This window comes from Parasteatoda tepidariorum, chromosome 6 (assembly GCF_982258835.1).
Source record: "Parasteatoda tepidariorum strain Cologne lab strain chromosome 6, Ptep-v5.0, whole genome shotgun sequence".
NCBI lineage: Eukaryota > Metazoa > Arthropoda > Arachnida > Araneae > Theridiidae > Parasteatoda > Parasteatoda tepidariorum.
Genome location: NC_141760.1, coordinates 5,184,738 through 5,203,817, shown reverse-complemented (window position 1 = coordinate 5,203,817; position 19,080 = coordinate 5,184,738). Strand labels below are relative to the sequence as shown.

Sequence of the window (19,080 nt, the reverse complement as noted above, 5' to 3'; positions counted from 1 at the left end):
CATAAAGTTCAAAGTTGTACCGTGTTCGCTAACATCCCCCCTCTGGTATGGCACCAAAGATAGTTCTAAGTATCTTTCTTTCAAACGTTTCTATCGGGCGTTGGACGTCAAGGTTTAAAGTCCAGGTTTCGTTTCCGTATAGCAAGACAGGCAGAGTGAGTGTCTTATATAATTTCAGTTTTGTTTTTCGGCTAATAAAATTCGATCTTAGTTGACGTTTTAGTCCAAAAAAACATTTGTTGGCCATATTGATTCTATTGTCAATTTCAGATTTCAGTTTGTTTTGGTCATTGATAATTGTACCAAGATACTTAAATTCTTTAACCTTTTCAAAGGAATGTCCGTTTATCTGCAAAGGTTCACTATAGTTTACAGTTGAGCTTGAAATCTCCATGAATTTGGTCTTGTCTTCGTTAATGGAAAGGCCCATATTTATAGCAGAGGCCTCAAGGGCTTGAAAGGCATCTTTAACAGCCCGTTCTGATCTTCCTATGATATCAATGTCGTCCGCATAAGCGAGGATTTGGAGAGATCTGTTCCAAATAGATCCTCCTCGGTTTAATCCGCTATCCCGAATGCATTTCTCCAATGCCAGGTTAAAAAACAGACAAGCAAGAGTCTCCCTGACGCAGGCCTCTTTCGGTAATGAAAGGTTCAGATAGATGGCTTTGGATTTTAATCCTGCATCTCACATTGTTGATAGTGGCACGGGTGAGACTTACGAGTTTTGTAGGGATTCCGAACTCGTTCATCGCTTCAAGTAATTTATCTCTTTTAATACCATCGTAGGCAGCTTTGAGGTCTATAAATAGGTGAAAAGTCCTGATGTTGAACTCTTTAGTTTTTTCAAGGATCTGTCTTAGAGTATGAATTTGGTCAATGGTAGACCTTTGAGGCCTGAATCCACATTGGTAATTTCCGACCGCTTTATCAGCAAAAGGTTGGAGCCTTTTGAAAAGAATATTGGAGAAGATTTTATATGCCGTATTGAGGAGTGTTATACCTCTGTAGTTACGACATTCAAGTTGGTCTCCTTTTTTAAAAATAGAGCAGATGGAACCTTCTTCCCATTCAATGGGTATATTCTCAGTGTTCCAGATTTCAATTAGGAGTTTATGGATAGCATCAATAAACTGGGGTTCGCCGGTTTTAAGAAGCTCAGATGGTATACAATCGGGATGAGCCGATCTGTTGTTTCTGAGTTTTTTAATAGCCATTATCACTTCATCGATTGAAGGTGGGGGGTTATCTGCATCCCTCAGTATGGCTAGATCTACTGGGTTGTTGCGAGGGACAGAAATATCATCCTTGCCTACTAGCAAGTCTTGGAAGTAACTCTTCCAAACTTTGGTTACCTCTTGAGGCTCACTTACAAGTTCACCTTCGTTGTTTCTGCAGGTAATAGTTCTTGGTTTAAACTCACTTCACATATAATTAACTTTTTTGTAAAACTTCCTACATTCATTTTGGTTATTCATGGTTTCCAGATCTTCAAGTGATTTCTCAAAGAAGGCTTTCATTTTTGCTTTATATAGTTTCTTTTCTATTCTTCTCAGGTTCTTATATTGTTCTTCAAAGAAACGTGTGCGATGTTTCTGTAACATTAGTCTATATGCCTTATTTTTTTCCTCAGTTGCCTTATGGCAGTCTTCATCGAACCATTCGTTTTTGGAAGGACGCCCCAGTTCTGGAATAGTATCACTAGCAGATTTCAAGACAATGTCTTTTATTGTATTCCAGTTAAAAACAATGTTCGGTCTTCCTTTTTCTTCAGAAAGTCGGTTGGATAGCTTGATGTTATACTCTTTAAGAATTTCGTCGTTTTTCAGTTTAGAAATGTCAAGTTTAAAGTCCTTGTTTTCCTTCTTTTGATAAAAACTTTTACAGAGTCGAAGTCTCACTTTGGACACGACGAGTACATGGTCTGTATCTACATTTGCACCCCTGCAGCTTCTCACATCAAGTACATTGCTGCGGTGTCTCTTGTCCACAAGTAGATGGTCAATTTGATTATGTGTAGAGCCATCTGGGGATCGCCAGGTGTGTTTGTGGACTTCGTTATGTGGGAATGCTGTGCTAGAAATAAACAAATTCTCTGAGACTGCAAGATCAAAGAGTCTCTGTCCATTTTCACTGGTGTAGTAGTGCAGGCTTTCAGCACCCGCATGGTATCTAAGGTGTTGCTCTTTTCCAATTTTAGCGTTGAAGTCTCCGATAACGATCTTCATGTCTTGTGCTGGGCACGAGTTAATGCTTCTCATCAACAGGTCATAGAAGATATCTTTTTCAGAAGCATCTTTTTCTTCAGTTGGTGCATGAGCACAGATTAAGGTGGTATTGTAATGTTTTCCTTTTAGCCTGATTTTACAGAGTCTCATGCTAATAGCCTGGAAGTCGATGACAGTATTTCTTAGTCTTTTGCTCACGACAAAACCTACACCGAATTGGCGAATTTTGTCCTGGCAACTGTAGTATATTCTGCAATCCTTTTTATCCATAATTCCATTGCCCAACCATCTGATTTCTTGGATTGCGAGGATGTCAAGTCAGTAGTCAACAAATACATCTATCAGGCTCTTTAATGCTCCAGCTTTATACAAGGTGCGAATGTTCCATGTTCCAAATCTCAAGTTCTTTTTCGTTCCAAGTCGTCTGGGTGGATGTGAGCCGGGTTTTGCATTTTGTTGAGGTTTCTTAACTTGAGTTTTTTTTTCGGGGTTGACTTGAGTTTAGCCCCACGTCCAACCCCCAACCTGGAGGACTAGGGTGTTCCTCTTGGTCTGGTGTCTCCCCTCCGACCTGTCCGGCTTGGGTGACCCTGCCAGTAGCTAAGCTACCGCCGACATAGCTCTTGGGATCGACAACACACACAAACCACACCACCACGATAAGGATTTTACAATTAGTCAATCAATTTAACTGGAATAATCTTTACATTGTAAATATAACTAAATAATACTCAATTGATAATACTACTTAGAAAATTCTACATTTATAACCAGAATTTCAATGCCATGTTAAGAATGTTTATTTCATTTATTTAATTATTTTGTGCATGCAAGAAATAAATCAAATAATTTTAGGCTTTTTTTTTTTTTTTTAAAAATCGAAGTAAATTGATTTTTCTTATTGAAATCATATTTTTTTCATTTAAGTCAAATTGTTTTTATTTGTCAACTAGTAACTTTTTAAAAATATTTAATTTTTTATCAACACAAAATATGCAATTTAAATGTGAAGTGTAGTTAAAGATTTTGAATAAATGTAATTAAGACACATATGTAAAATTTTAAATGTTATTTAAAATTTTAAGCAATAACATTATTTCAAGTAGACATATAATAAAATAAAGTTGTTTAAAGATCACATTATAAACTTTACTATCTAAGAAAATGAATTGTTGTTCCATTTATGAGAATGCATACACATTTATTGATTTATTAATCATCATAAGATCACAAATATTCAGAAAAAAAGTAATAAAATGAGTAATATTAAACTAGAAAGGAAGGAAAATATCAGAGAACTGTAGGAAAAATTTTAACATGTGCTTTTAGAATATTGTTCAAAAGTTATAAATTATAAGGGGAAAAAATTTAATACATCAGATAATACTATAATATGTTTAGCATTTTCAAAAAATAACTAAGGCATGAACAGTTTGTTCAAAAATATTAATTTTCTGGCTTTTTTATTTCCCAATTTATTTCTAATCTTTGAATATACAAAACAATGCACAAAAATGATAACATAGCCATTACAAATAATGACTAGTTAAATGAAAGAAGAAAAAAAATATTTTTTTTAAAAAAATTCAAGTGTTTTAAATCATGATTTTAATCACAACTCAAGTCAAATTCATTGGTTGATTTGAATATAATGTGACATTTAACAATATTTTCACAATAATTAGTCTTCAGAGAAAATTTTTTTTAAAGCTCTAATAAGATATTAAAATTTATTAAATTATTTTATAAATTTGTTAAATTATTTAAGGAAGAGACTTCATACAAATTGTTTAAGAACTAATGATGAACAAAAAGACTATAGGCAGACATAAACATAATAGTACATAGATATAAAAAATTTCCTCTAAGACATCCTCCTCTTTATCTATACACGAATAGATTATATTTGTAATACTTTTTAACAATCATTTAAAAAAAATAAATAATCATTTCGATAACTCACTTCAAAAGAAGATTTTTTTTTCTTAATGAAACACAAAATTATTTAAGACTTAACATGAAAAGTTTTCCTCTATCTGATGAATTTTAGGCTAGTAAAATAATGATTTACAACACATTTTTTAAAAAAAAATCAAGGCTCTAGATTTCTTTTGACATTATCTAAACAAAAACAATGTACATACGCAGAGGTCCAATTAGGTAATATATCTTCATTCCAGGCTTTAGTGGCAGTAATTAATTGCTCTTCTAGCTTTTGTTGGTGATATGCTTGCTTTTTTCTAATCTTAGCATCTTGTAATTCTAAAACAATTTTTAAAAAAAACAAGATTGCAATTATTTTAACTTTTGCAAAAACAAAAGTTTACAAAATGAACAAAAATGCTCACACCTTTTTTTCTAGCTCCTTTAACCATTTCTTCATAAAGCTGCTTGTGCTTAATTTCTTCCTCTACAGATTTTGCAGGGAGATTCCTACAATATAATTTTAAGCATATACACATTATGCATTTTTTTTTTCGTCCAAAAAAGCAAAATATAATAATTTTGAACATTTTACAGCCAAATTCAGTCCGATAATAAATACATTTAACATGAAATTACACAAAAAATACCTCATTGAGAAAGTCAATTGGGAAATTTAATCTTTTGTTAGCATATAGTGCCATAGTGGTCGATATTTCAAGCAAATAAAAGGACTTTTTCAAGACATTTTCTTTTCAACATATGATAATTTCTATATGAAAAGTAATTTAATATTTAGCATTATATGATGTGCAATTTAATGTAAGAATAATAATATTTATACCAATACAATATAAATGCAATTTCTTGTGTTTTTGATGCAGATGTGACACTGAGTTTGGTTACAAAGATGTGAAACTCTCATAATACACCATTTAAAACTTTTTCATATACAGCCACATAATGTCACAATGTATTTAAAAAGAAAACTGAAAAGAAACAGCTACTGGATAAAAAAAAATGAGCATCAAGGAATGATGTTTTATACTTTTAGATGTAACAAAGTTTTACACTCACGAGGGTCGGTTTTCGAGAATAAGGGCAGTAGTAGAAGTTGCTATGCATTCATCACTTCTTCGACTGCTTGATGAACAGGCTGAGGGACAACGCTGCAGCTGGTCTGATATCTCAGCTTCACTTTCAATAGTAGGTTTTGACTTCCATGGCAATCTAAAAAAAAATTAAAAACTCATTATTAAAAATATGATTAGCACAACTCAGTCAAAATTTATACTTTCAAACGATACTAAAAATTTACACTACACATTACTTACTTTAAAAGAAAACTTGAAAGACCCCATTTCTTTGGTTTGGTTCCTTTCTGGAAATCTTCAGGTAGACTCTGTAAATTATCACAGGAATAACAGAGAGATAGGTTGGATCCTCCTTGTGAGCCTCCGATGCAAAATGATACTTCCGTTCCAGCGGAGGACATACTCGTGAACGATGAAGTGTCAGTGTGCTGAAGAGATGCTGAGGTGGGAGATTGCGAAATGTGATTCTCAAAGTTCATAGCACAAACATCGTCATTAATCTCGTCCATCACGTCCTCTTTCTCCTCCTCTTCCACTTTTCCACCCATCGCTTCACCTTTCTCGGAATACAAAAGCCGACATTTGTGCTGGTTTTTGTGTGCTTCTTCAGCACCGGCGGCCGTGATTCTGTTTTCACCACAGCAGTCCCTCGATGCAAGGGAGCCATCACGATCCATTGGAAAATGGGTTCCATTTCCAAACCTATGAGGAATGTGTTTACAGTTTTTTGTTTGTGATTTCGAGCGAGATTCGAGCTCGAGTTGTTTTGTGAATGGATTGTACACGAGAGGTATGCTTCCTAAAACCTCGTCTAACGTAGGTTTCTCCTTTTTGCCTACTGTGTAAACTGGTGATCCCTTCCTGTGTATGAGAGGCCTTTCGTAGGGAAGTTTAACGTCGACTTCACTGCTTTCATTTCCTACGGTATTTATAAGCCTGCATTTTAAATGCAGCAAATCATCGAAATCTTCTTTGGTGTCGAGTTCAGATTGTGGTTTGGCAGGAGACTTAATTGTTAAATTCAGTTGCTTCTTCGTCCAAACTTCATTGAGAGAATGTATTTCAGTCCCAGAAGAAGGCATCGACCATCACGCTGATGAGCTAAGTTGAACCTGAAATTATAAAAACTATTTAAGAAAAACAGCATTTACTGTACTGAAGTGTTTAAACTTTACTAAAATATCGGAAAAGATGAAGGATGGGTTCAAGTAATACACATGATAATATACAAATTTTTGCCTCATTTCATAAACAAATCATACAAATACGCAGAAAAGCAAAAGAAAAATTTAAAAAATAAGACACACTTGCTTAAAACAGACATTTGATTTGCGATATCTTTTAAGATAAAAGAAAAATGATTATTAATTTTTTAATTTATGAAAATCTTTTTTATAAGAGAAAGAACAACAGAAAGAAATACAGTACAGAACCCGTTATCCGGAAATCAGAAAACCGGAAAACCAAAAAACCGGAACGAAATTCGATAAATTTTCCCGCCATTTAAAAAAAAAAAAACTTTTTTTTTTTCCTCATAAGATTTTAGGAATTTTTTCTCTCGTTTGAAAGATGTTTACCTTACCATCATTTTGGAAATAATCAGTAGTGTATTACTTCATCGTTTTTTCTTCTTTTTAAGATTATTTCCAAATATTTTTTTTTAGTTGGGTTTAACAATAAAAAAACGGCTTTTTGTAGATTTTCAGAAAACCGGAAAAATCAGTTATCCGGAATAGCGATGGTCCCGATCGTTCCAGATAATCGGTTCCCTACTGTACAAATGGCATCAACATGGAGTAGACTGGGAAATTAGGGCATAGAAATGCACCAAAACATGAGGAGGAATTAAGTTGAATTAAAACTAAATCTTAAAATAGAAGAATGATTATCTCACATTAACGGTCAAATGTAAATTTTATTTTGTTAGGAACAAGATAATTGACAACTGAAAACTGACAGTGGCATCAGAAAAATAAAAAAACATCATAGAAGGACATACTGAAGGGACATGATGCGTACCCTCAACCAGCTAAACCACTATATATATTTTTTTTAATTTACTGCAGGTAGTAGAACTTAGCAGTGGCTTTTTGGTTTTGGGCTACTTGATAATTGCACTTGGCACGTGTAAGTACTGTTATCCCCATTAAATAACATATTTTTCATTTTAAAAAATTTGTTTAACTTGCAATTTTTTAGTTTTCAAGTTTTTAAAGAAAAATAGTTCTTTAAAAAACTTTCACCACATTACTATACAGATAAAATTAAATAAATAAAAAGTCTTAAATTTTTTAATATTAAGATTTTAATGAAATAATCACTTTCTCAATTTTTCTTACATAAAATTCTTATATATATAAATTTCTTTCTTCCATTAATGTACTTAATAATTAATAATAAGGTTAATATTATTTTAGATCAATTTTAAAGGAAAGTAATTAAATTACATGAATTTACTTGTTTGGTTTTTGTACTTCTCCGCATAATGGGAACTAGCAGTTAATCTATTTTTTTTAAAAGCATGTATAGTTTAATGAATCACTGTATTTAACAACACAATTTAATCAACACAAATAACAAATTATTAAAAAATTTCCAAAAACTAATGGCAACAAATTTACTAGTAAAATATATCAATTTTTTTTAATAAAAGGAGAAAAGAAAATTAAGAAAATTTTTAACCATATAACCCTTTTTTTAAAGTACGTATAATTTTATTTCAAAAATTTGAATATTTGCTTTACTAAAAATCTCTGTTTTAATAATTAGTCAAATACTAATCTTGAACTATGTTTTTAATCTCTTCATAATCTCTCTAAAATTCAACTCTTTTTAAGATTTAATCTTCTAATGCATAAATTCTGTTTCACTCCTTTAGAAAAAATAAACAAATGATAGTATAAAAAAAACATTTATGTAAAAAAATATCTTCTATATGTCACAGTAATATATAAAATCTGGCTCTGCTCATTCAATTTAAGAATATTTTTTTTAAAATGCAATTCTAAACAAATTATAAATTCGTAATCAGAAATCATGACATTAAATTTTCAATTATAAAGCTATAAGTTAACAATATAAATTTCAAGAAGTAGATTAATGTATGCAGTTTTACACGACTATATTTTTAAGTTGGAATTAGAAATTTCTTAACTATTTGAAACTGAATAAATAATTTCATTCACCTAAAAGAAAGGCACCTAAATATTTCTCATTAATTATAATATTAATGATTTTTTTTAAAAATAAGACTTAAATATTGATTTAAATTTTCAATTCACTAATTGAATTAACTGCTCTGGTTAATAAAGTGTTAATCTTATTATATTCACCAAAAATCTTACTCCTATTATATTCACGGAATCTTATAATAAATCTCTTATTATTTTAATCTCATCATATCCTTATCTTATATTAATCCTTAAATCTTATATACACCTAGAGTATTATTCAATTTGATTAAGTTTCAAAGAACTGTTAAAAATTTTATAAATTATTAATTTTTCTTAATTTATTAAAACTTTCAAAATGCGGACACTTTCACAAAAATTGTTAAAAACAAGATTTTTTTTTTGTTTTTTGATTAATTAATTTCATTTTAACAGCAATTAATTTTCCTGAACTTAAAAATTAATAGTGAATAATAAATTGAACTTTCAGGAGAATAGATCAATAGCAAAATGACAATAATCCGGTCTTCTTACCCCCTGGGGTGAAATATTCACAAGAATAGATACCATACCTACCTGAAATGCAATAAGAATTTAAAAAAGTGGAAAAACTAGAATAATTTTAATAGAATACAATATTTTATAATTTTGCCCATTTAAATAAAAAAATAAATATTGCAAAATTTTCAAGATTTATTTTTACCTAGTATATTTTATTACTTATACAATGTTTACATCTTTCAGTGCATAATTTTAAGCTGTTTTCATATTCCTGGATTACTTAAATTTAAAAGAATTTTGAAGACGTGAATCCTACAACAAACTAACCCTAATTAAAATTACATAATTTGAATAGTTTTATGCGAGTAAGCAAGCTTTATTTCTTATACATTTCCTACAAAGTGTTAAGTAGTTATTAATTCTCCCATTTTGCTATTTCTATAACAAATAAAACTTTATGGCAAACTTTAAAAAAAATGGAAAAAAATATTAAAAAAACACTATTGTTTACAAAATGTGGGATATTTTAATATCAATATTTGTTCACACCAACAGAAATCAAAAGATGCAGCAAATAAAATTACCTGGTAGTTTAATTTGGAATAAATGAAAGACAAATATATAGTGATTAACTTGGGGGTGGTTATGAATTTCACTGAAATTAATTTGGGGGTGGTTTTTTGTATTTTTATGTTTGGCTCATACTATTGTCTGGAAGTTGCTAAAACTTGGTGACTATTTTGGTGCAGATACAGACACAGAACTCTTCTCAATAAATTAATTTTTTCTCTTTAAAATTAAATTTTATTTGTACAATACACTTTCTTACATTTAGCTTTCAGTAGCATTTATTTGGTCAGATTTATCTTATAAAACAAAGTAGCTATCAATACAATTAAACTAATATAGGATATAAAAAATTATTTATTTGCATTAACTAAAAGAGTTCGAATAGCGGCTTTTCACTCTTTGCTATTGGCCTTAGGTCATAATTCTATAAGTTCAATTCTGTCTATAACCTACTATAGAAGCTAGTCAGTGAAAATGTAAATATTTACAGGAATAATTAGGAGTTGATGGTAAAATGTGTTTGAAAATCTAATTAAACAATTAAAATTTGCAGAGACTAACAACGAGCAATGTATAGAAATATGAGAGTCAGTTTCAGTTTTAAAAAACCAAGATAAAGTATTTCTAATCTCAAATTAATGTTTTAATTTTAGCAATTATAATTTAAAGTTATTGACTAAAACAGAATCAATATTGATCATTCCATTTTAAACTATTTAGAGATGATCCATAGCAGATATGGATTTATTGAAATGAATCACACATTTAAGAAAACAAATACAGTGCAGAACCTCTTATCCGGAAATCAAAAAACCGGAATGAAATTCGGAACTGGAAATTAATTTTCTTCCATTAAAAAAAAATTTTTTTTCCTGCAAGATTTTGAGCCCATTTTGTTATTTAGAGCGTACGGCGTATCGAGTTGACGAAAGAACTGATTTAGAGGACGGATTAAAAGGCGTTTGTAGACGAATTTCACATAAGCACAAATAGCTTATAAATGTTAATGTTAATAATAACATTAATAACATATATAAGCCTGTATATAATTTTTTTTTTCATAATTTCTTTCCTTATTTAAACTTAAGTGTATTATTATTTATAATTTTTTTATTATTTCTAAAACTATTTCAAAATAATTTTTTTATTTCGTTTTATAAACATTAAAAAAAACGGCATTTTGTAGCGATTCAGAATACCGGAAAAATCAGTTATCCGGAATCGCGATGGTTCCGATCGTTCTGGATAATCGGTTCTCTACTGTATTAAGAATTTCCTTAAAACATCCATCGTTTTTGACAAAACTATAATAAGGATCTCCTTAAAATATAGTGCTGAAGTTTATTCAAACAATAAATGTTAGAATTAAAATTCATATAATTATACATAAACATACAATATAATCATACAGTGATGTGATGTTTTATAACTGAAAAATGTAACAAAAACAAAAGATTAGGTAATGCACATTGCGCAATGGATCTCAAAACTGCATTAAAAACATTGCGATCAAATTAAGCATTGCATACATTTAAAAAAAATATCTTGGCGCTCTTCTTAATACAGTAAGTACCTATTAAGGAAGGGAATACTGTTGCGATACTTTTCCATATATTTTAAAAACAGGAAGGGAGAGGCTTTTAACATGGAATCTGTATTCACCCAACTCCTTAGATGGTGTATTCGAACATTGTGATCATGGTTTCTATTCCAAATTAGAAGCAAGCTCTGTATGGATTACCATTCTTCCATTAAATGTGAGGAGTAATGGTCGTGGGTTTGAATCATGCCACGTTATATTTTCCGAAAATAGCTGAATACGTCAAAAATATTAATGGAAAATTAAAGGAAAAAAAACTCTTCTCTCTCTAGTTTGAAATGTTACATGTCTAGATTAAGTATAGTAAATTTTAAAAAAAAAATAAAAAATATTCAGTTTAGAAGAGGCAGAATCTCAAGCATATTTGGAGCTAACATTAAGGGACAAATATTGTGTTTCTTTTCTCCTGCATCACATAATTTATATAAAATTAATTTAATATCCATTTAATATATGACCTTCACAGTTTTTGAAAATATCCATACAAGATTGCAAATATTATTGAAAATTTTTAATGTAATCTTAGTAAGTACAAAACACACAAAAGCCAGAATGTAGGTTCCTTTGAGACACCCATCGATTTTGGCAAAAAAATATAATAGGGATCCTTAAATATAGTGTCAAAATTTAATCAAACAATAAAAGTAGGAATTACAAATCATATGATTATATGTAAGCATATGATACAATATAATCGTAGTGATGTGAAAAAATGTTTGTTTTAAAAGTAAAAATGATCAAAAATAAAACATTAATGTTGGTTGCACTCAATTACTTAAAATTATATCAATTATAATGTGAAGTAAATTAATGAAAAGAAAAAAAGAAAGATAGACTAATCCTAAGATAGCTAATAGCTCTTTAATGGATTGAAATGGACTGCATATTATGTAAACAAATATGTAGTAAGAATTTCCCGTAAAATAGGGATCAATGGCATATGTTATATATATATTTATACAGAGGTCTGCCGAGGCCAAATTTACTACCGTTTAGCGGTACCTTCACAAATTCAACTCTAGGAAATATGGTAGTTTCACAAAATACTTTTCCTTAAAATTTTATTTTTGTATCTCATAAGAAACGATAAATCCATATTTTTGAGTTGATGTTTTAATAAAATTTTTAATTTTCACAAAATAGGTGTAAATAGGTACCCCTCAAAAAAACCTAAATAGACCCCTGATAAATAAATATATATATATATATCATTAGGTATAAGATGGACAGTAGGCCAAAATTTAATCAAAAGATAATTGCAGGAAGTACAATTCACACCAATAAACAATGAGCAATGTAAATGCACAAAAATGAGAAAATAAGATTATTGTATTAGTCATTATACACAAAATATAAATGACGATTAAACACTAATATAAATGACATCAAAAATAATACATTACTTACTAAAATCAAATTAAATTTTGATCAATCCATATTAAAGTAATTATAGAACACCCATAATGGTTTGTAAGTCATTGAAATGGGTCGCATATTTAAGAAAACAAATACGTATTAAGAATTTCCTTTAAAATAGGGGTCAATGGCGAAACTTGTTTATAAAAATCCAATCAAACAATAAATGTAACGATCATAATCACAATCACCTCCGAGCTATGAAAGCAAGATGAATAATCCGCATTATTAAAATGATTTTCAAAATAGTGTCACGGGACGATAAGTCGGGATGTTTTGATAGATCAGCTGTCAAAATGTATGACGCATAACACACAATAGATCTGTACTATATAAACTTTATAACACAGAATCAAAGATTTGTAAATTATTATAGGATGCAAACAAGTATTTCTGTAATATTTCTAATGCAAAAGTTTATATATTAAATAATTATTATTTAATATGCATAAATGACTTACCCTAATAGGTTAAATCCATTTATTTTACAATTATTTAAATTTACGAGAGAGACTTCATAGGGTGAGAAAGATTTTCAATGGAGAAATATTAGAATCTAACTACAAGAAGTAATTTCTCTTGGTAAATTCTGTAACTATTTACTACATTCCATGTTCATCACTACTCACGCTTAACTTTTAGGAAACACCCATTCAACAACAACAAAAAAATTAGTGACGCTCGTAATCTTATCTGAATCACATCACTACTCTAGAGAATCTGGTTGAATACATCTTATGCGAAAAAAAGAGGATTTTGATAGTTGAGTGTTTTGACGCATGAGGACAGCACATCCATTTCTGGAAAGAGGATCGTGAGGTGGTTGAAAATGGAATTTAAAATTTCACTAATTATGCAACATTCTGTGTTTAATCATATATTGACATTCAGTGAGGTAATGAAGGTATTTAAAATAATATGGTGAATTTATGTACGTTTTTAAATGAGTTACCTCGTAAGGAGCCATTTTAAATGATGCGCCAGGTGTAATATGAGCTATAGGTGGCGCATAGCAGCACTCTTTTTCAATGGCAACATTTCTGAGGATTTCACTATTAGTTTCATTATTATTGACTTCTTTCTTGATTTTCTAACCAATTCAAATAACTTAAATTTCGAACTATATGTATCTCAAAACTGCATTCAACATTATGCTCAAAGTTATCACACATTGTGGTTATTTTAAAAATTACTTTCACTATCTTTTAAATACGGAAAGCATTAGGGAAGGGGATAACATCGCGCTTCTTTCCCATACATTTAAGAAGCGGGATGCTCCTTTGGAGATTGTGTGTTCTCCCCAAATAGTGTATTCAAGTATTGTGATCATGGATTCTGTTCCAGATTTGAACTATACTATGTATAGCCATCCTTCCACAAACGCGAAAACGTGAAGTGTAAATGGTAGCGGGTTCGAATCACACCACGTCAAGTTTTTGAAAGTAGTCATATATTTCAAAATTATAAATAAACATTAAGGAAAATAGTCTTATTTAGTTTCAAATACTTGATGTCTAAATCGTGCAGAGTAAATTTGAAAAAAAAAAAAGAATTTTTGTTGAGGAGGCGTAAAATCTCGAGCATATTTCGAGCGAAAATTAAAGTAGATACTTCGTATTTTTTTGCACAACATGTCACATATAAAACTAATATCTGATTAAAATATGACCCTCATAGTCTCTGAAAATATTCATACAAGTTTGGAAATGGTATTGAAAATTTTTAATATTATCTTATGTCCAAAGCAAACAAAAGTCAAGCCATTAGCATTAACAAGGGTTTGTAACGTAATATTAACAGTACACTGTGTAGCATTAAAGTAAGCGTTGGCATTTTGCATGTTTTTTAAACTTTTTGAAACGTGGGATTAAATTGAAACCGGTTTAATATTAAAATATGAGATTCCTATTTTAAAAAAGTACTTTCCTATTAAAATAAAGATGTGATGTTTTTTTAAAAATACTCGAATATGTCCTAAAGTATTCATATCCCCTTAATACTATTAACACCAGGGTGGACAATTTGCTTATTTTTTGTAAATTTGTTGTAGTGCATGATTTGTTTTAAACATGTAGGCTTTAAATATGATTTATTTTAAACATATTTACATTAAACATATAGATTAAAACATGCATTTTAAAACAAATATATAAATTCAGAAATTTTCATCGAAATTTTTTTAATTTTTTTAAAAATTTAGTACCAAAGGCGATAGTCAGAGCATATATATGACTATTTAATAAAAGTGGCTATTTTGCGAATTTTTTTTAAATGATTATTTTTACTTTTTTTATTCGCAACGCAGGATTCTGTTGAAGTAGTCAGTTCTTAATAAAACATGAACTTCATATCTTCGAAAAATTACCATACATATCGTGAAATAACCTTAAAACTATTTACCAAATTCTTATCTAGTACAGAGCACGAAAGGATCATTAACATATAGCACTAAGAGACGTTTTCTCTTACGAACTCAGCTGTTAAGGGGATGGAGGAAGAAATGTTACATTTTGCTTCGCAATTTAGTCTTCACAAATTGATTATTGTCATCGACAGTATATTTTAGAATATGTAAAATAAAAGGCCTTCACCTAATCAGAATTAAAGAAAAATGTCACTCAAGATTTAAGAAATTCAATACAATTTTCTGACATATTTATTTCAATACAATTCTAGAACCAGCAGAAAGTTAGTTTAGCATTATAAATATTTTCAGTCCATTTGTAGATTTCAAAAATTATTTTTGTTTTCGAGTGCATTACGGTAATAAGCACTTTCAGCATCTTCTAATTTTTCAGTTTAAATAATAATAAATGCGATATAAAGCAGATCTATTCGTCCATTAGTTAATGAATTATTAATGGAAAATTATTATACAGATGGTTGACCGTATAAAGTTAATTATAGATAGTGCAATTAATTAAAATTGGCCGTAAGACTTTCGGGCTACTTCTTCCGATTTATTTTTACGACTAAGTTTGAAAAAGTGCGTCATCCAATATTATTATAGTTCTAGTGTTTTCAGGGGGGGGGGGGTCGGGATTTTCATTATGTGGCAAATTTTGTCTAGCCATTCGGTATATTTACAAAAATTGGATTTTTAGAAAATTTATTCCCAGTAAATATGTAATTTTTTGCAGTTTTTTTTCTCTTAATAAAGAACTAATGAAAGCTTAAAAAATTCTGCTTTTTATGTTTCTTCATTATATGTAAAAGAATTGCAGTAGCTAGTTTTTGATACGGCCTCATTAGGAATTTCATTCAGCAAAATAAAAAATTTCCCTAAATCAAAAATACATGTTCACGGCATCCCTGAGTGTTTTCAATATAACGCGTTATTCCAATTTAACTCTCAACGAAACAAACAAAAAACGAGTTCGAAAGAACCCGCAAACTTGCTATGATGTTACCCAAAATAATAACAAATGTTAATATTCGTTGCACAAATAGGGAATAACATTAAAAACATGGCATACCTTACTTTTTTTTTTAATGTTATGATTTTAATTTTCTCAAAAAATTTTTTAACGGCTAACGACGACCTTTTAGAATAAATTAGAGAAAACTCTCATGATTAGTAAAATATCTCGTAAATTTAAACAGAAATCACAAAAATAAAACTTCCTAGAACATCAAGCCCCAATCACACATCTGCTTGCAAACATAACATAAGCGAAACTTTCAAAATTTCCTCCGTTTTCAGGAAGTTTGTTATTGTTTACGTTAAATCAACCATCAATAATTTAATTGCTTTATTTTTTATCCGTAGAAGTCCTAAAAATCCATTTAGTTCAAAACATGCGAAGGCTAGATAATAGCAGTAACATCACATAAAGCAATTTTTTTTTTTATATATATATATAAATGTTCGCATTCAATGACTTATTTGAAACTACTTTCATGTTAGGAAAATATGGACATCATGTTTTACGAATATACTAAATGTCTAGGAATATTCATGGCTATTTAAAGAACCGTCTCATTTATTCTAAAGCACGAACATGTATTGAACTAACACCAGGGTGGACATTCCGATTATCTTTTGCAACGCATGTTCTGTTTGAAATGGTTTCTTATTGAAATATAGGAAACATATTTTCCAAAAAATTCGCATATAAGTCTAAAAATAAAAATCAAGAACAAGCACATTCCATAGCTTAAGGGGCTAACAATCCGTTGATTTTTAATCATTCCTATGCAACGCCTGATTTATTTGTAATTCGTTTAATATTAAAATATGATAATCATATTTTTGGAAATTCTCATACAGATTTAAATGTATTTAAGGATTTTTTTCTAAAAGAATCTTATTTTGTTAAAAACACACTAAGGAAAGGCAAGACCCCGTTTAGTATTAATGTATAGGTGGATGTTGAACTTACATGAATATTTTGTTCCGATAAATTTGAAAATGGTTTTATATTAAAATATGGGCTTCATATTTTACGAAATACACTTATAACTAGAAACACGCAAAGAAAATTAAAAAAAAAACTTTTTTTGTCCAAAGGGCTTACAGGCCAGGCCAGAATATGTATAGCCTTAACATTGGGAGAAAGGAACCAATTTGATTATTTATTTATTTATTTTTCATTAGTTAATTTTTGTAACTCGTCGCACACTTGAAACTGGTTTCATATTAAAAAACATCGATAATAATAAAAGGAATGTGTATTTTTTGTTTTTACTTTTTATCTCATTTGAAATCTTTTACTGAATTTGATGTGGTTGTTAATGAATCAACAAATGATTCTGTGCCAGTGACATTATAGAATATAGATAATTATTTTTTTTTAAATAGAGGAATAAAAATTTTTTTCTTTATGAATTTTTGGGTGAGACACAATATTTTGACCTCAAAACAAGTTAATGATTTATTTAATTACATTTACTTCTAAAACTTGAAATTAGGAAAGTTAGTATTTTATTAAGCAAAAAATTGACTATCAACGTTTTTATTTTTGATAGAGTGTTGCAGTTACAGTTCTGCCTATGTTCAATCGTCTGAGTACAAAGAAGCAGTCAAAATATTACCGTTTATAAAATTATTTTAATCTTTTCCCTTAAATAAATAATAAAATAAAAAAAATGCGTATTTCGCACTTGCAGCATATAAGTACCCGAGAAAATTCTTCAGCCTTCAAATGGTTAATGACCTAAAGATTGAAGTAATAGGACAATGGAAAATTATAACATTTTTGAAACTGAGCGGTTTTATCATGCCAATTTCTCGTTTTTTTTAAAAAAAAAAAAAAAAAAAAAAAAAAACTTGTTAATTTTTTTAGTTTTTTTTAACATTTTAAAGGGCGCATCCTATTAAAATTAAAATATTTTTTTTAAAAAAAGGGAATGGATACCTGCAACTGACGTCATGATGCTTAAGTTTTGGTAATTTAGTTTAAAAGCTTTATTTGTTTCTAAAAATTCTGCTGTAGTTCACCACCACAGAAGTAAAATAATAATTCGGAACATTCTCAAATAGTTGGAGTCTCTGGCGTTATCTACTCAGTTGACGTGCAGACACATAGCTGCCAACAACTACGGATTGTCTATAGTAATTCATTTGTCTTTTCAGAGTGGCAATGAAACTTACAAATTTCTCTTGAATTGTTTGGTTCATAAACTTAATTTAATATTATTTAGTCCTCCACTCTCAATGTAAATAAATCAATATCTTATATTCTATTGATATAATATCTTTTATGTAATCTCATACGCCGCCCAGATGGCCGAGAGGGTAGCGTACCTGACTCCGGATGGTCAGGGCATGAATGTTTCTCTTGGTGTTGTTCTGTGATATGTGAATGTTGCTCACCCTAACGGGTATCTGTGTCAGTGTGGCGTGGGTAATGTTGCTCGCCTCCGTGATTAAGGTTCCCACCGGTTAACATTAAAGAGCAACACTTCCGGCATCTTCCAAGTCAAATGAATCTGAGTTCAGCATCTGCAGTTAAAAATAAATAAATAAAAATAATCTCTTATTCTATATAATCCCTTAACGAAATTGATTGTAAAAAATTGTGAAAAGTTAATTTTATTTACAAATGTATTTCAATTATTCATTCATTACCACTTGGGATATTCTTCCTTGGAAAGGGTACAAGTTGGCAGGTCTGAGTACAGTTAGACGAAAGTAACGATAAATTAGAAACAGAGTTAATGCTAGTGTCTGGAACGTAACAAGCATTAAAGTTAAAATAACCTATGTAATCACAAATTACAAAAAACGAACCGTCGTAATTTTTTATTTTTTCAAGAATAATATTATATTAAGACAATTTGCTATTGATTTACCATCGCGAGAACAACCCTCGCTGGAACAGGCATGAAAGTAAGACAGAAAAGAGCAGGAAAAAAATATTTGCAAAACCATTTCATTTGTATCTGTTTTTTAGGAGCTGTTATAATCACATAAGCATAATATAAATAAATAAATAATACAAAAAATAATATATCATTGTAATATAAATAAATTAAAATATAAGCTGTTTTTTTATCATAAACTGTTCATCACTATTTACTGTCTCACAGATCAGTAACAATCCAACCTATATGTAAAAACTGTTAAAAGTATTAGC

At 29.6% G+C, this 19,080-nt stretch overlaps 1 protein-coding gene across 2 annotated transcripts in view; it reads right to left on the bottom strand.

Moving 5' to 3' along the window:
* LOC107438413 (TBC1 domain family member 12) overlaps positions 1 to 13,234 on the bottom strand; it is a 30,412-nt gene extending 17,178 nt beyond the window's left edge. Inside the window, exons 1-5 of one of the 2 annotated variants that reach the window (XM_016050703.4) lie at positions 12,964 to 13,234; positions 5,486 to 6,357; positions 5,229 to 5,381; positions 4,579 to 4,661; positions 4,373 to 4,490 (exon numbers count right to left, since the gene is read on the bottom strand). In XM_016050703.4, coding sequence (XP_015906189.3) covers positions 4,373 to 4,490; positions 4,579 to 4,661; positions 5,229 to 5,381; positions 5,486 to 6,327 — 1,196 coding nt within the window. In that variant the 5' untranslated portion in view covers positions 6,328 to 6,357; positions 12,964 to 13,234. Of the gene's footprint in view, positions 1 to 4,372; positions 4,491 to 4,578; positions 4,662 to 5,228; positions 5,382 to 5,485; positions 6,358 to 12,493; positions 12,753 to 12,963 lie in introns of those variants that run through there. The other variant, XM_043047514.3, reaches the window with a different exon arrangement.
* Positions 13,235 to 19,080: the final 5,846 nt, after the last annotated feature.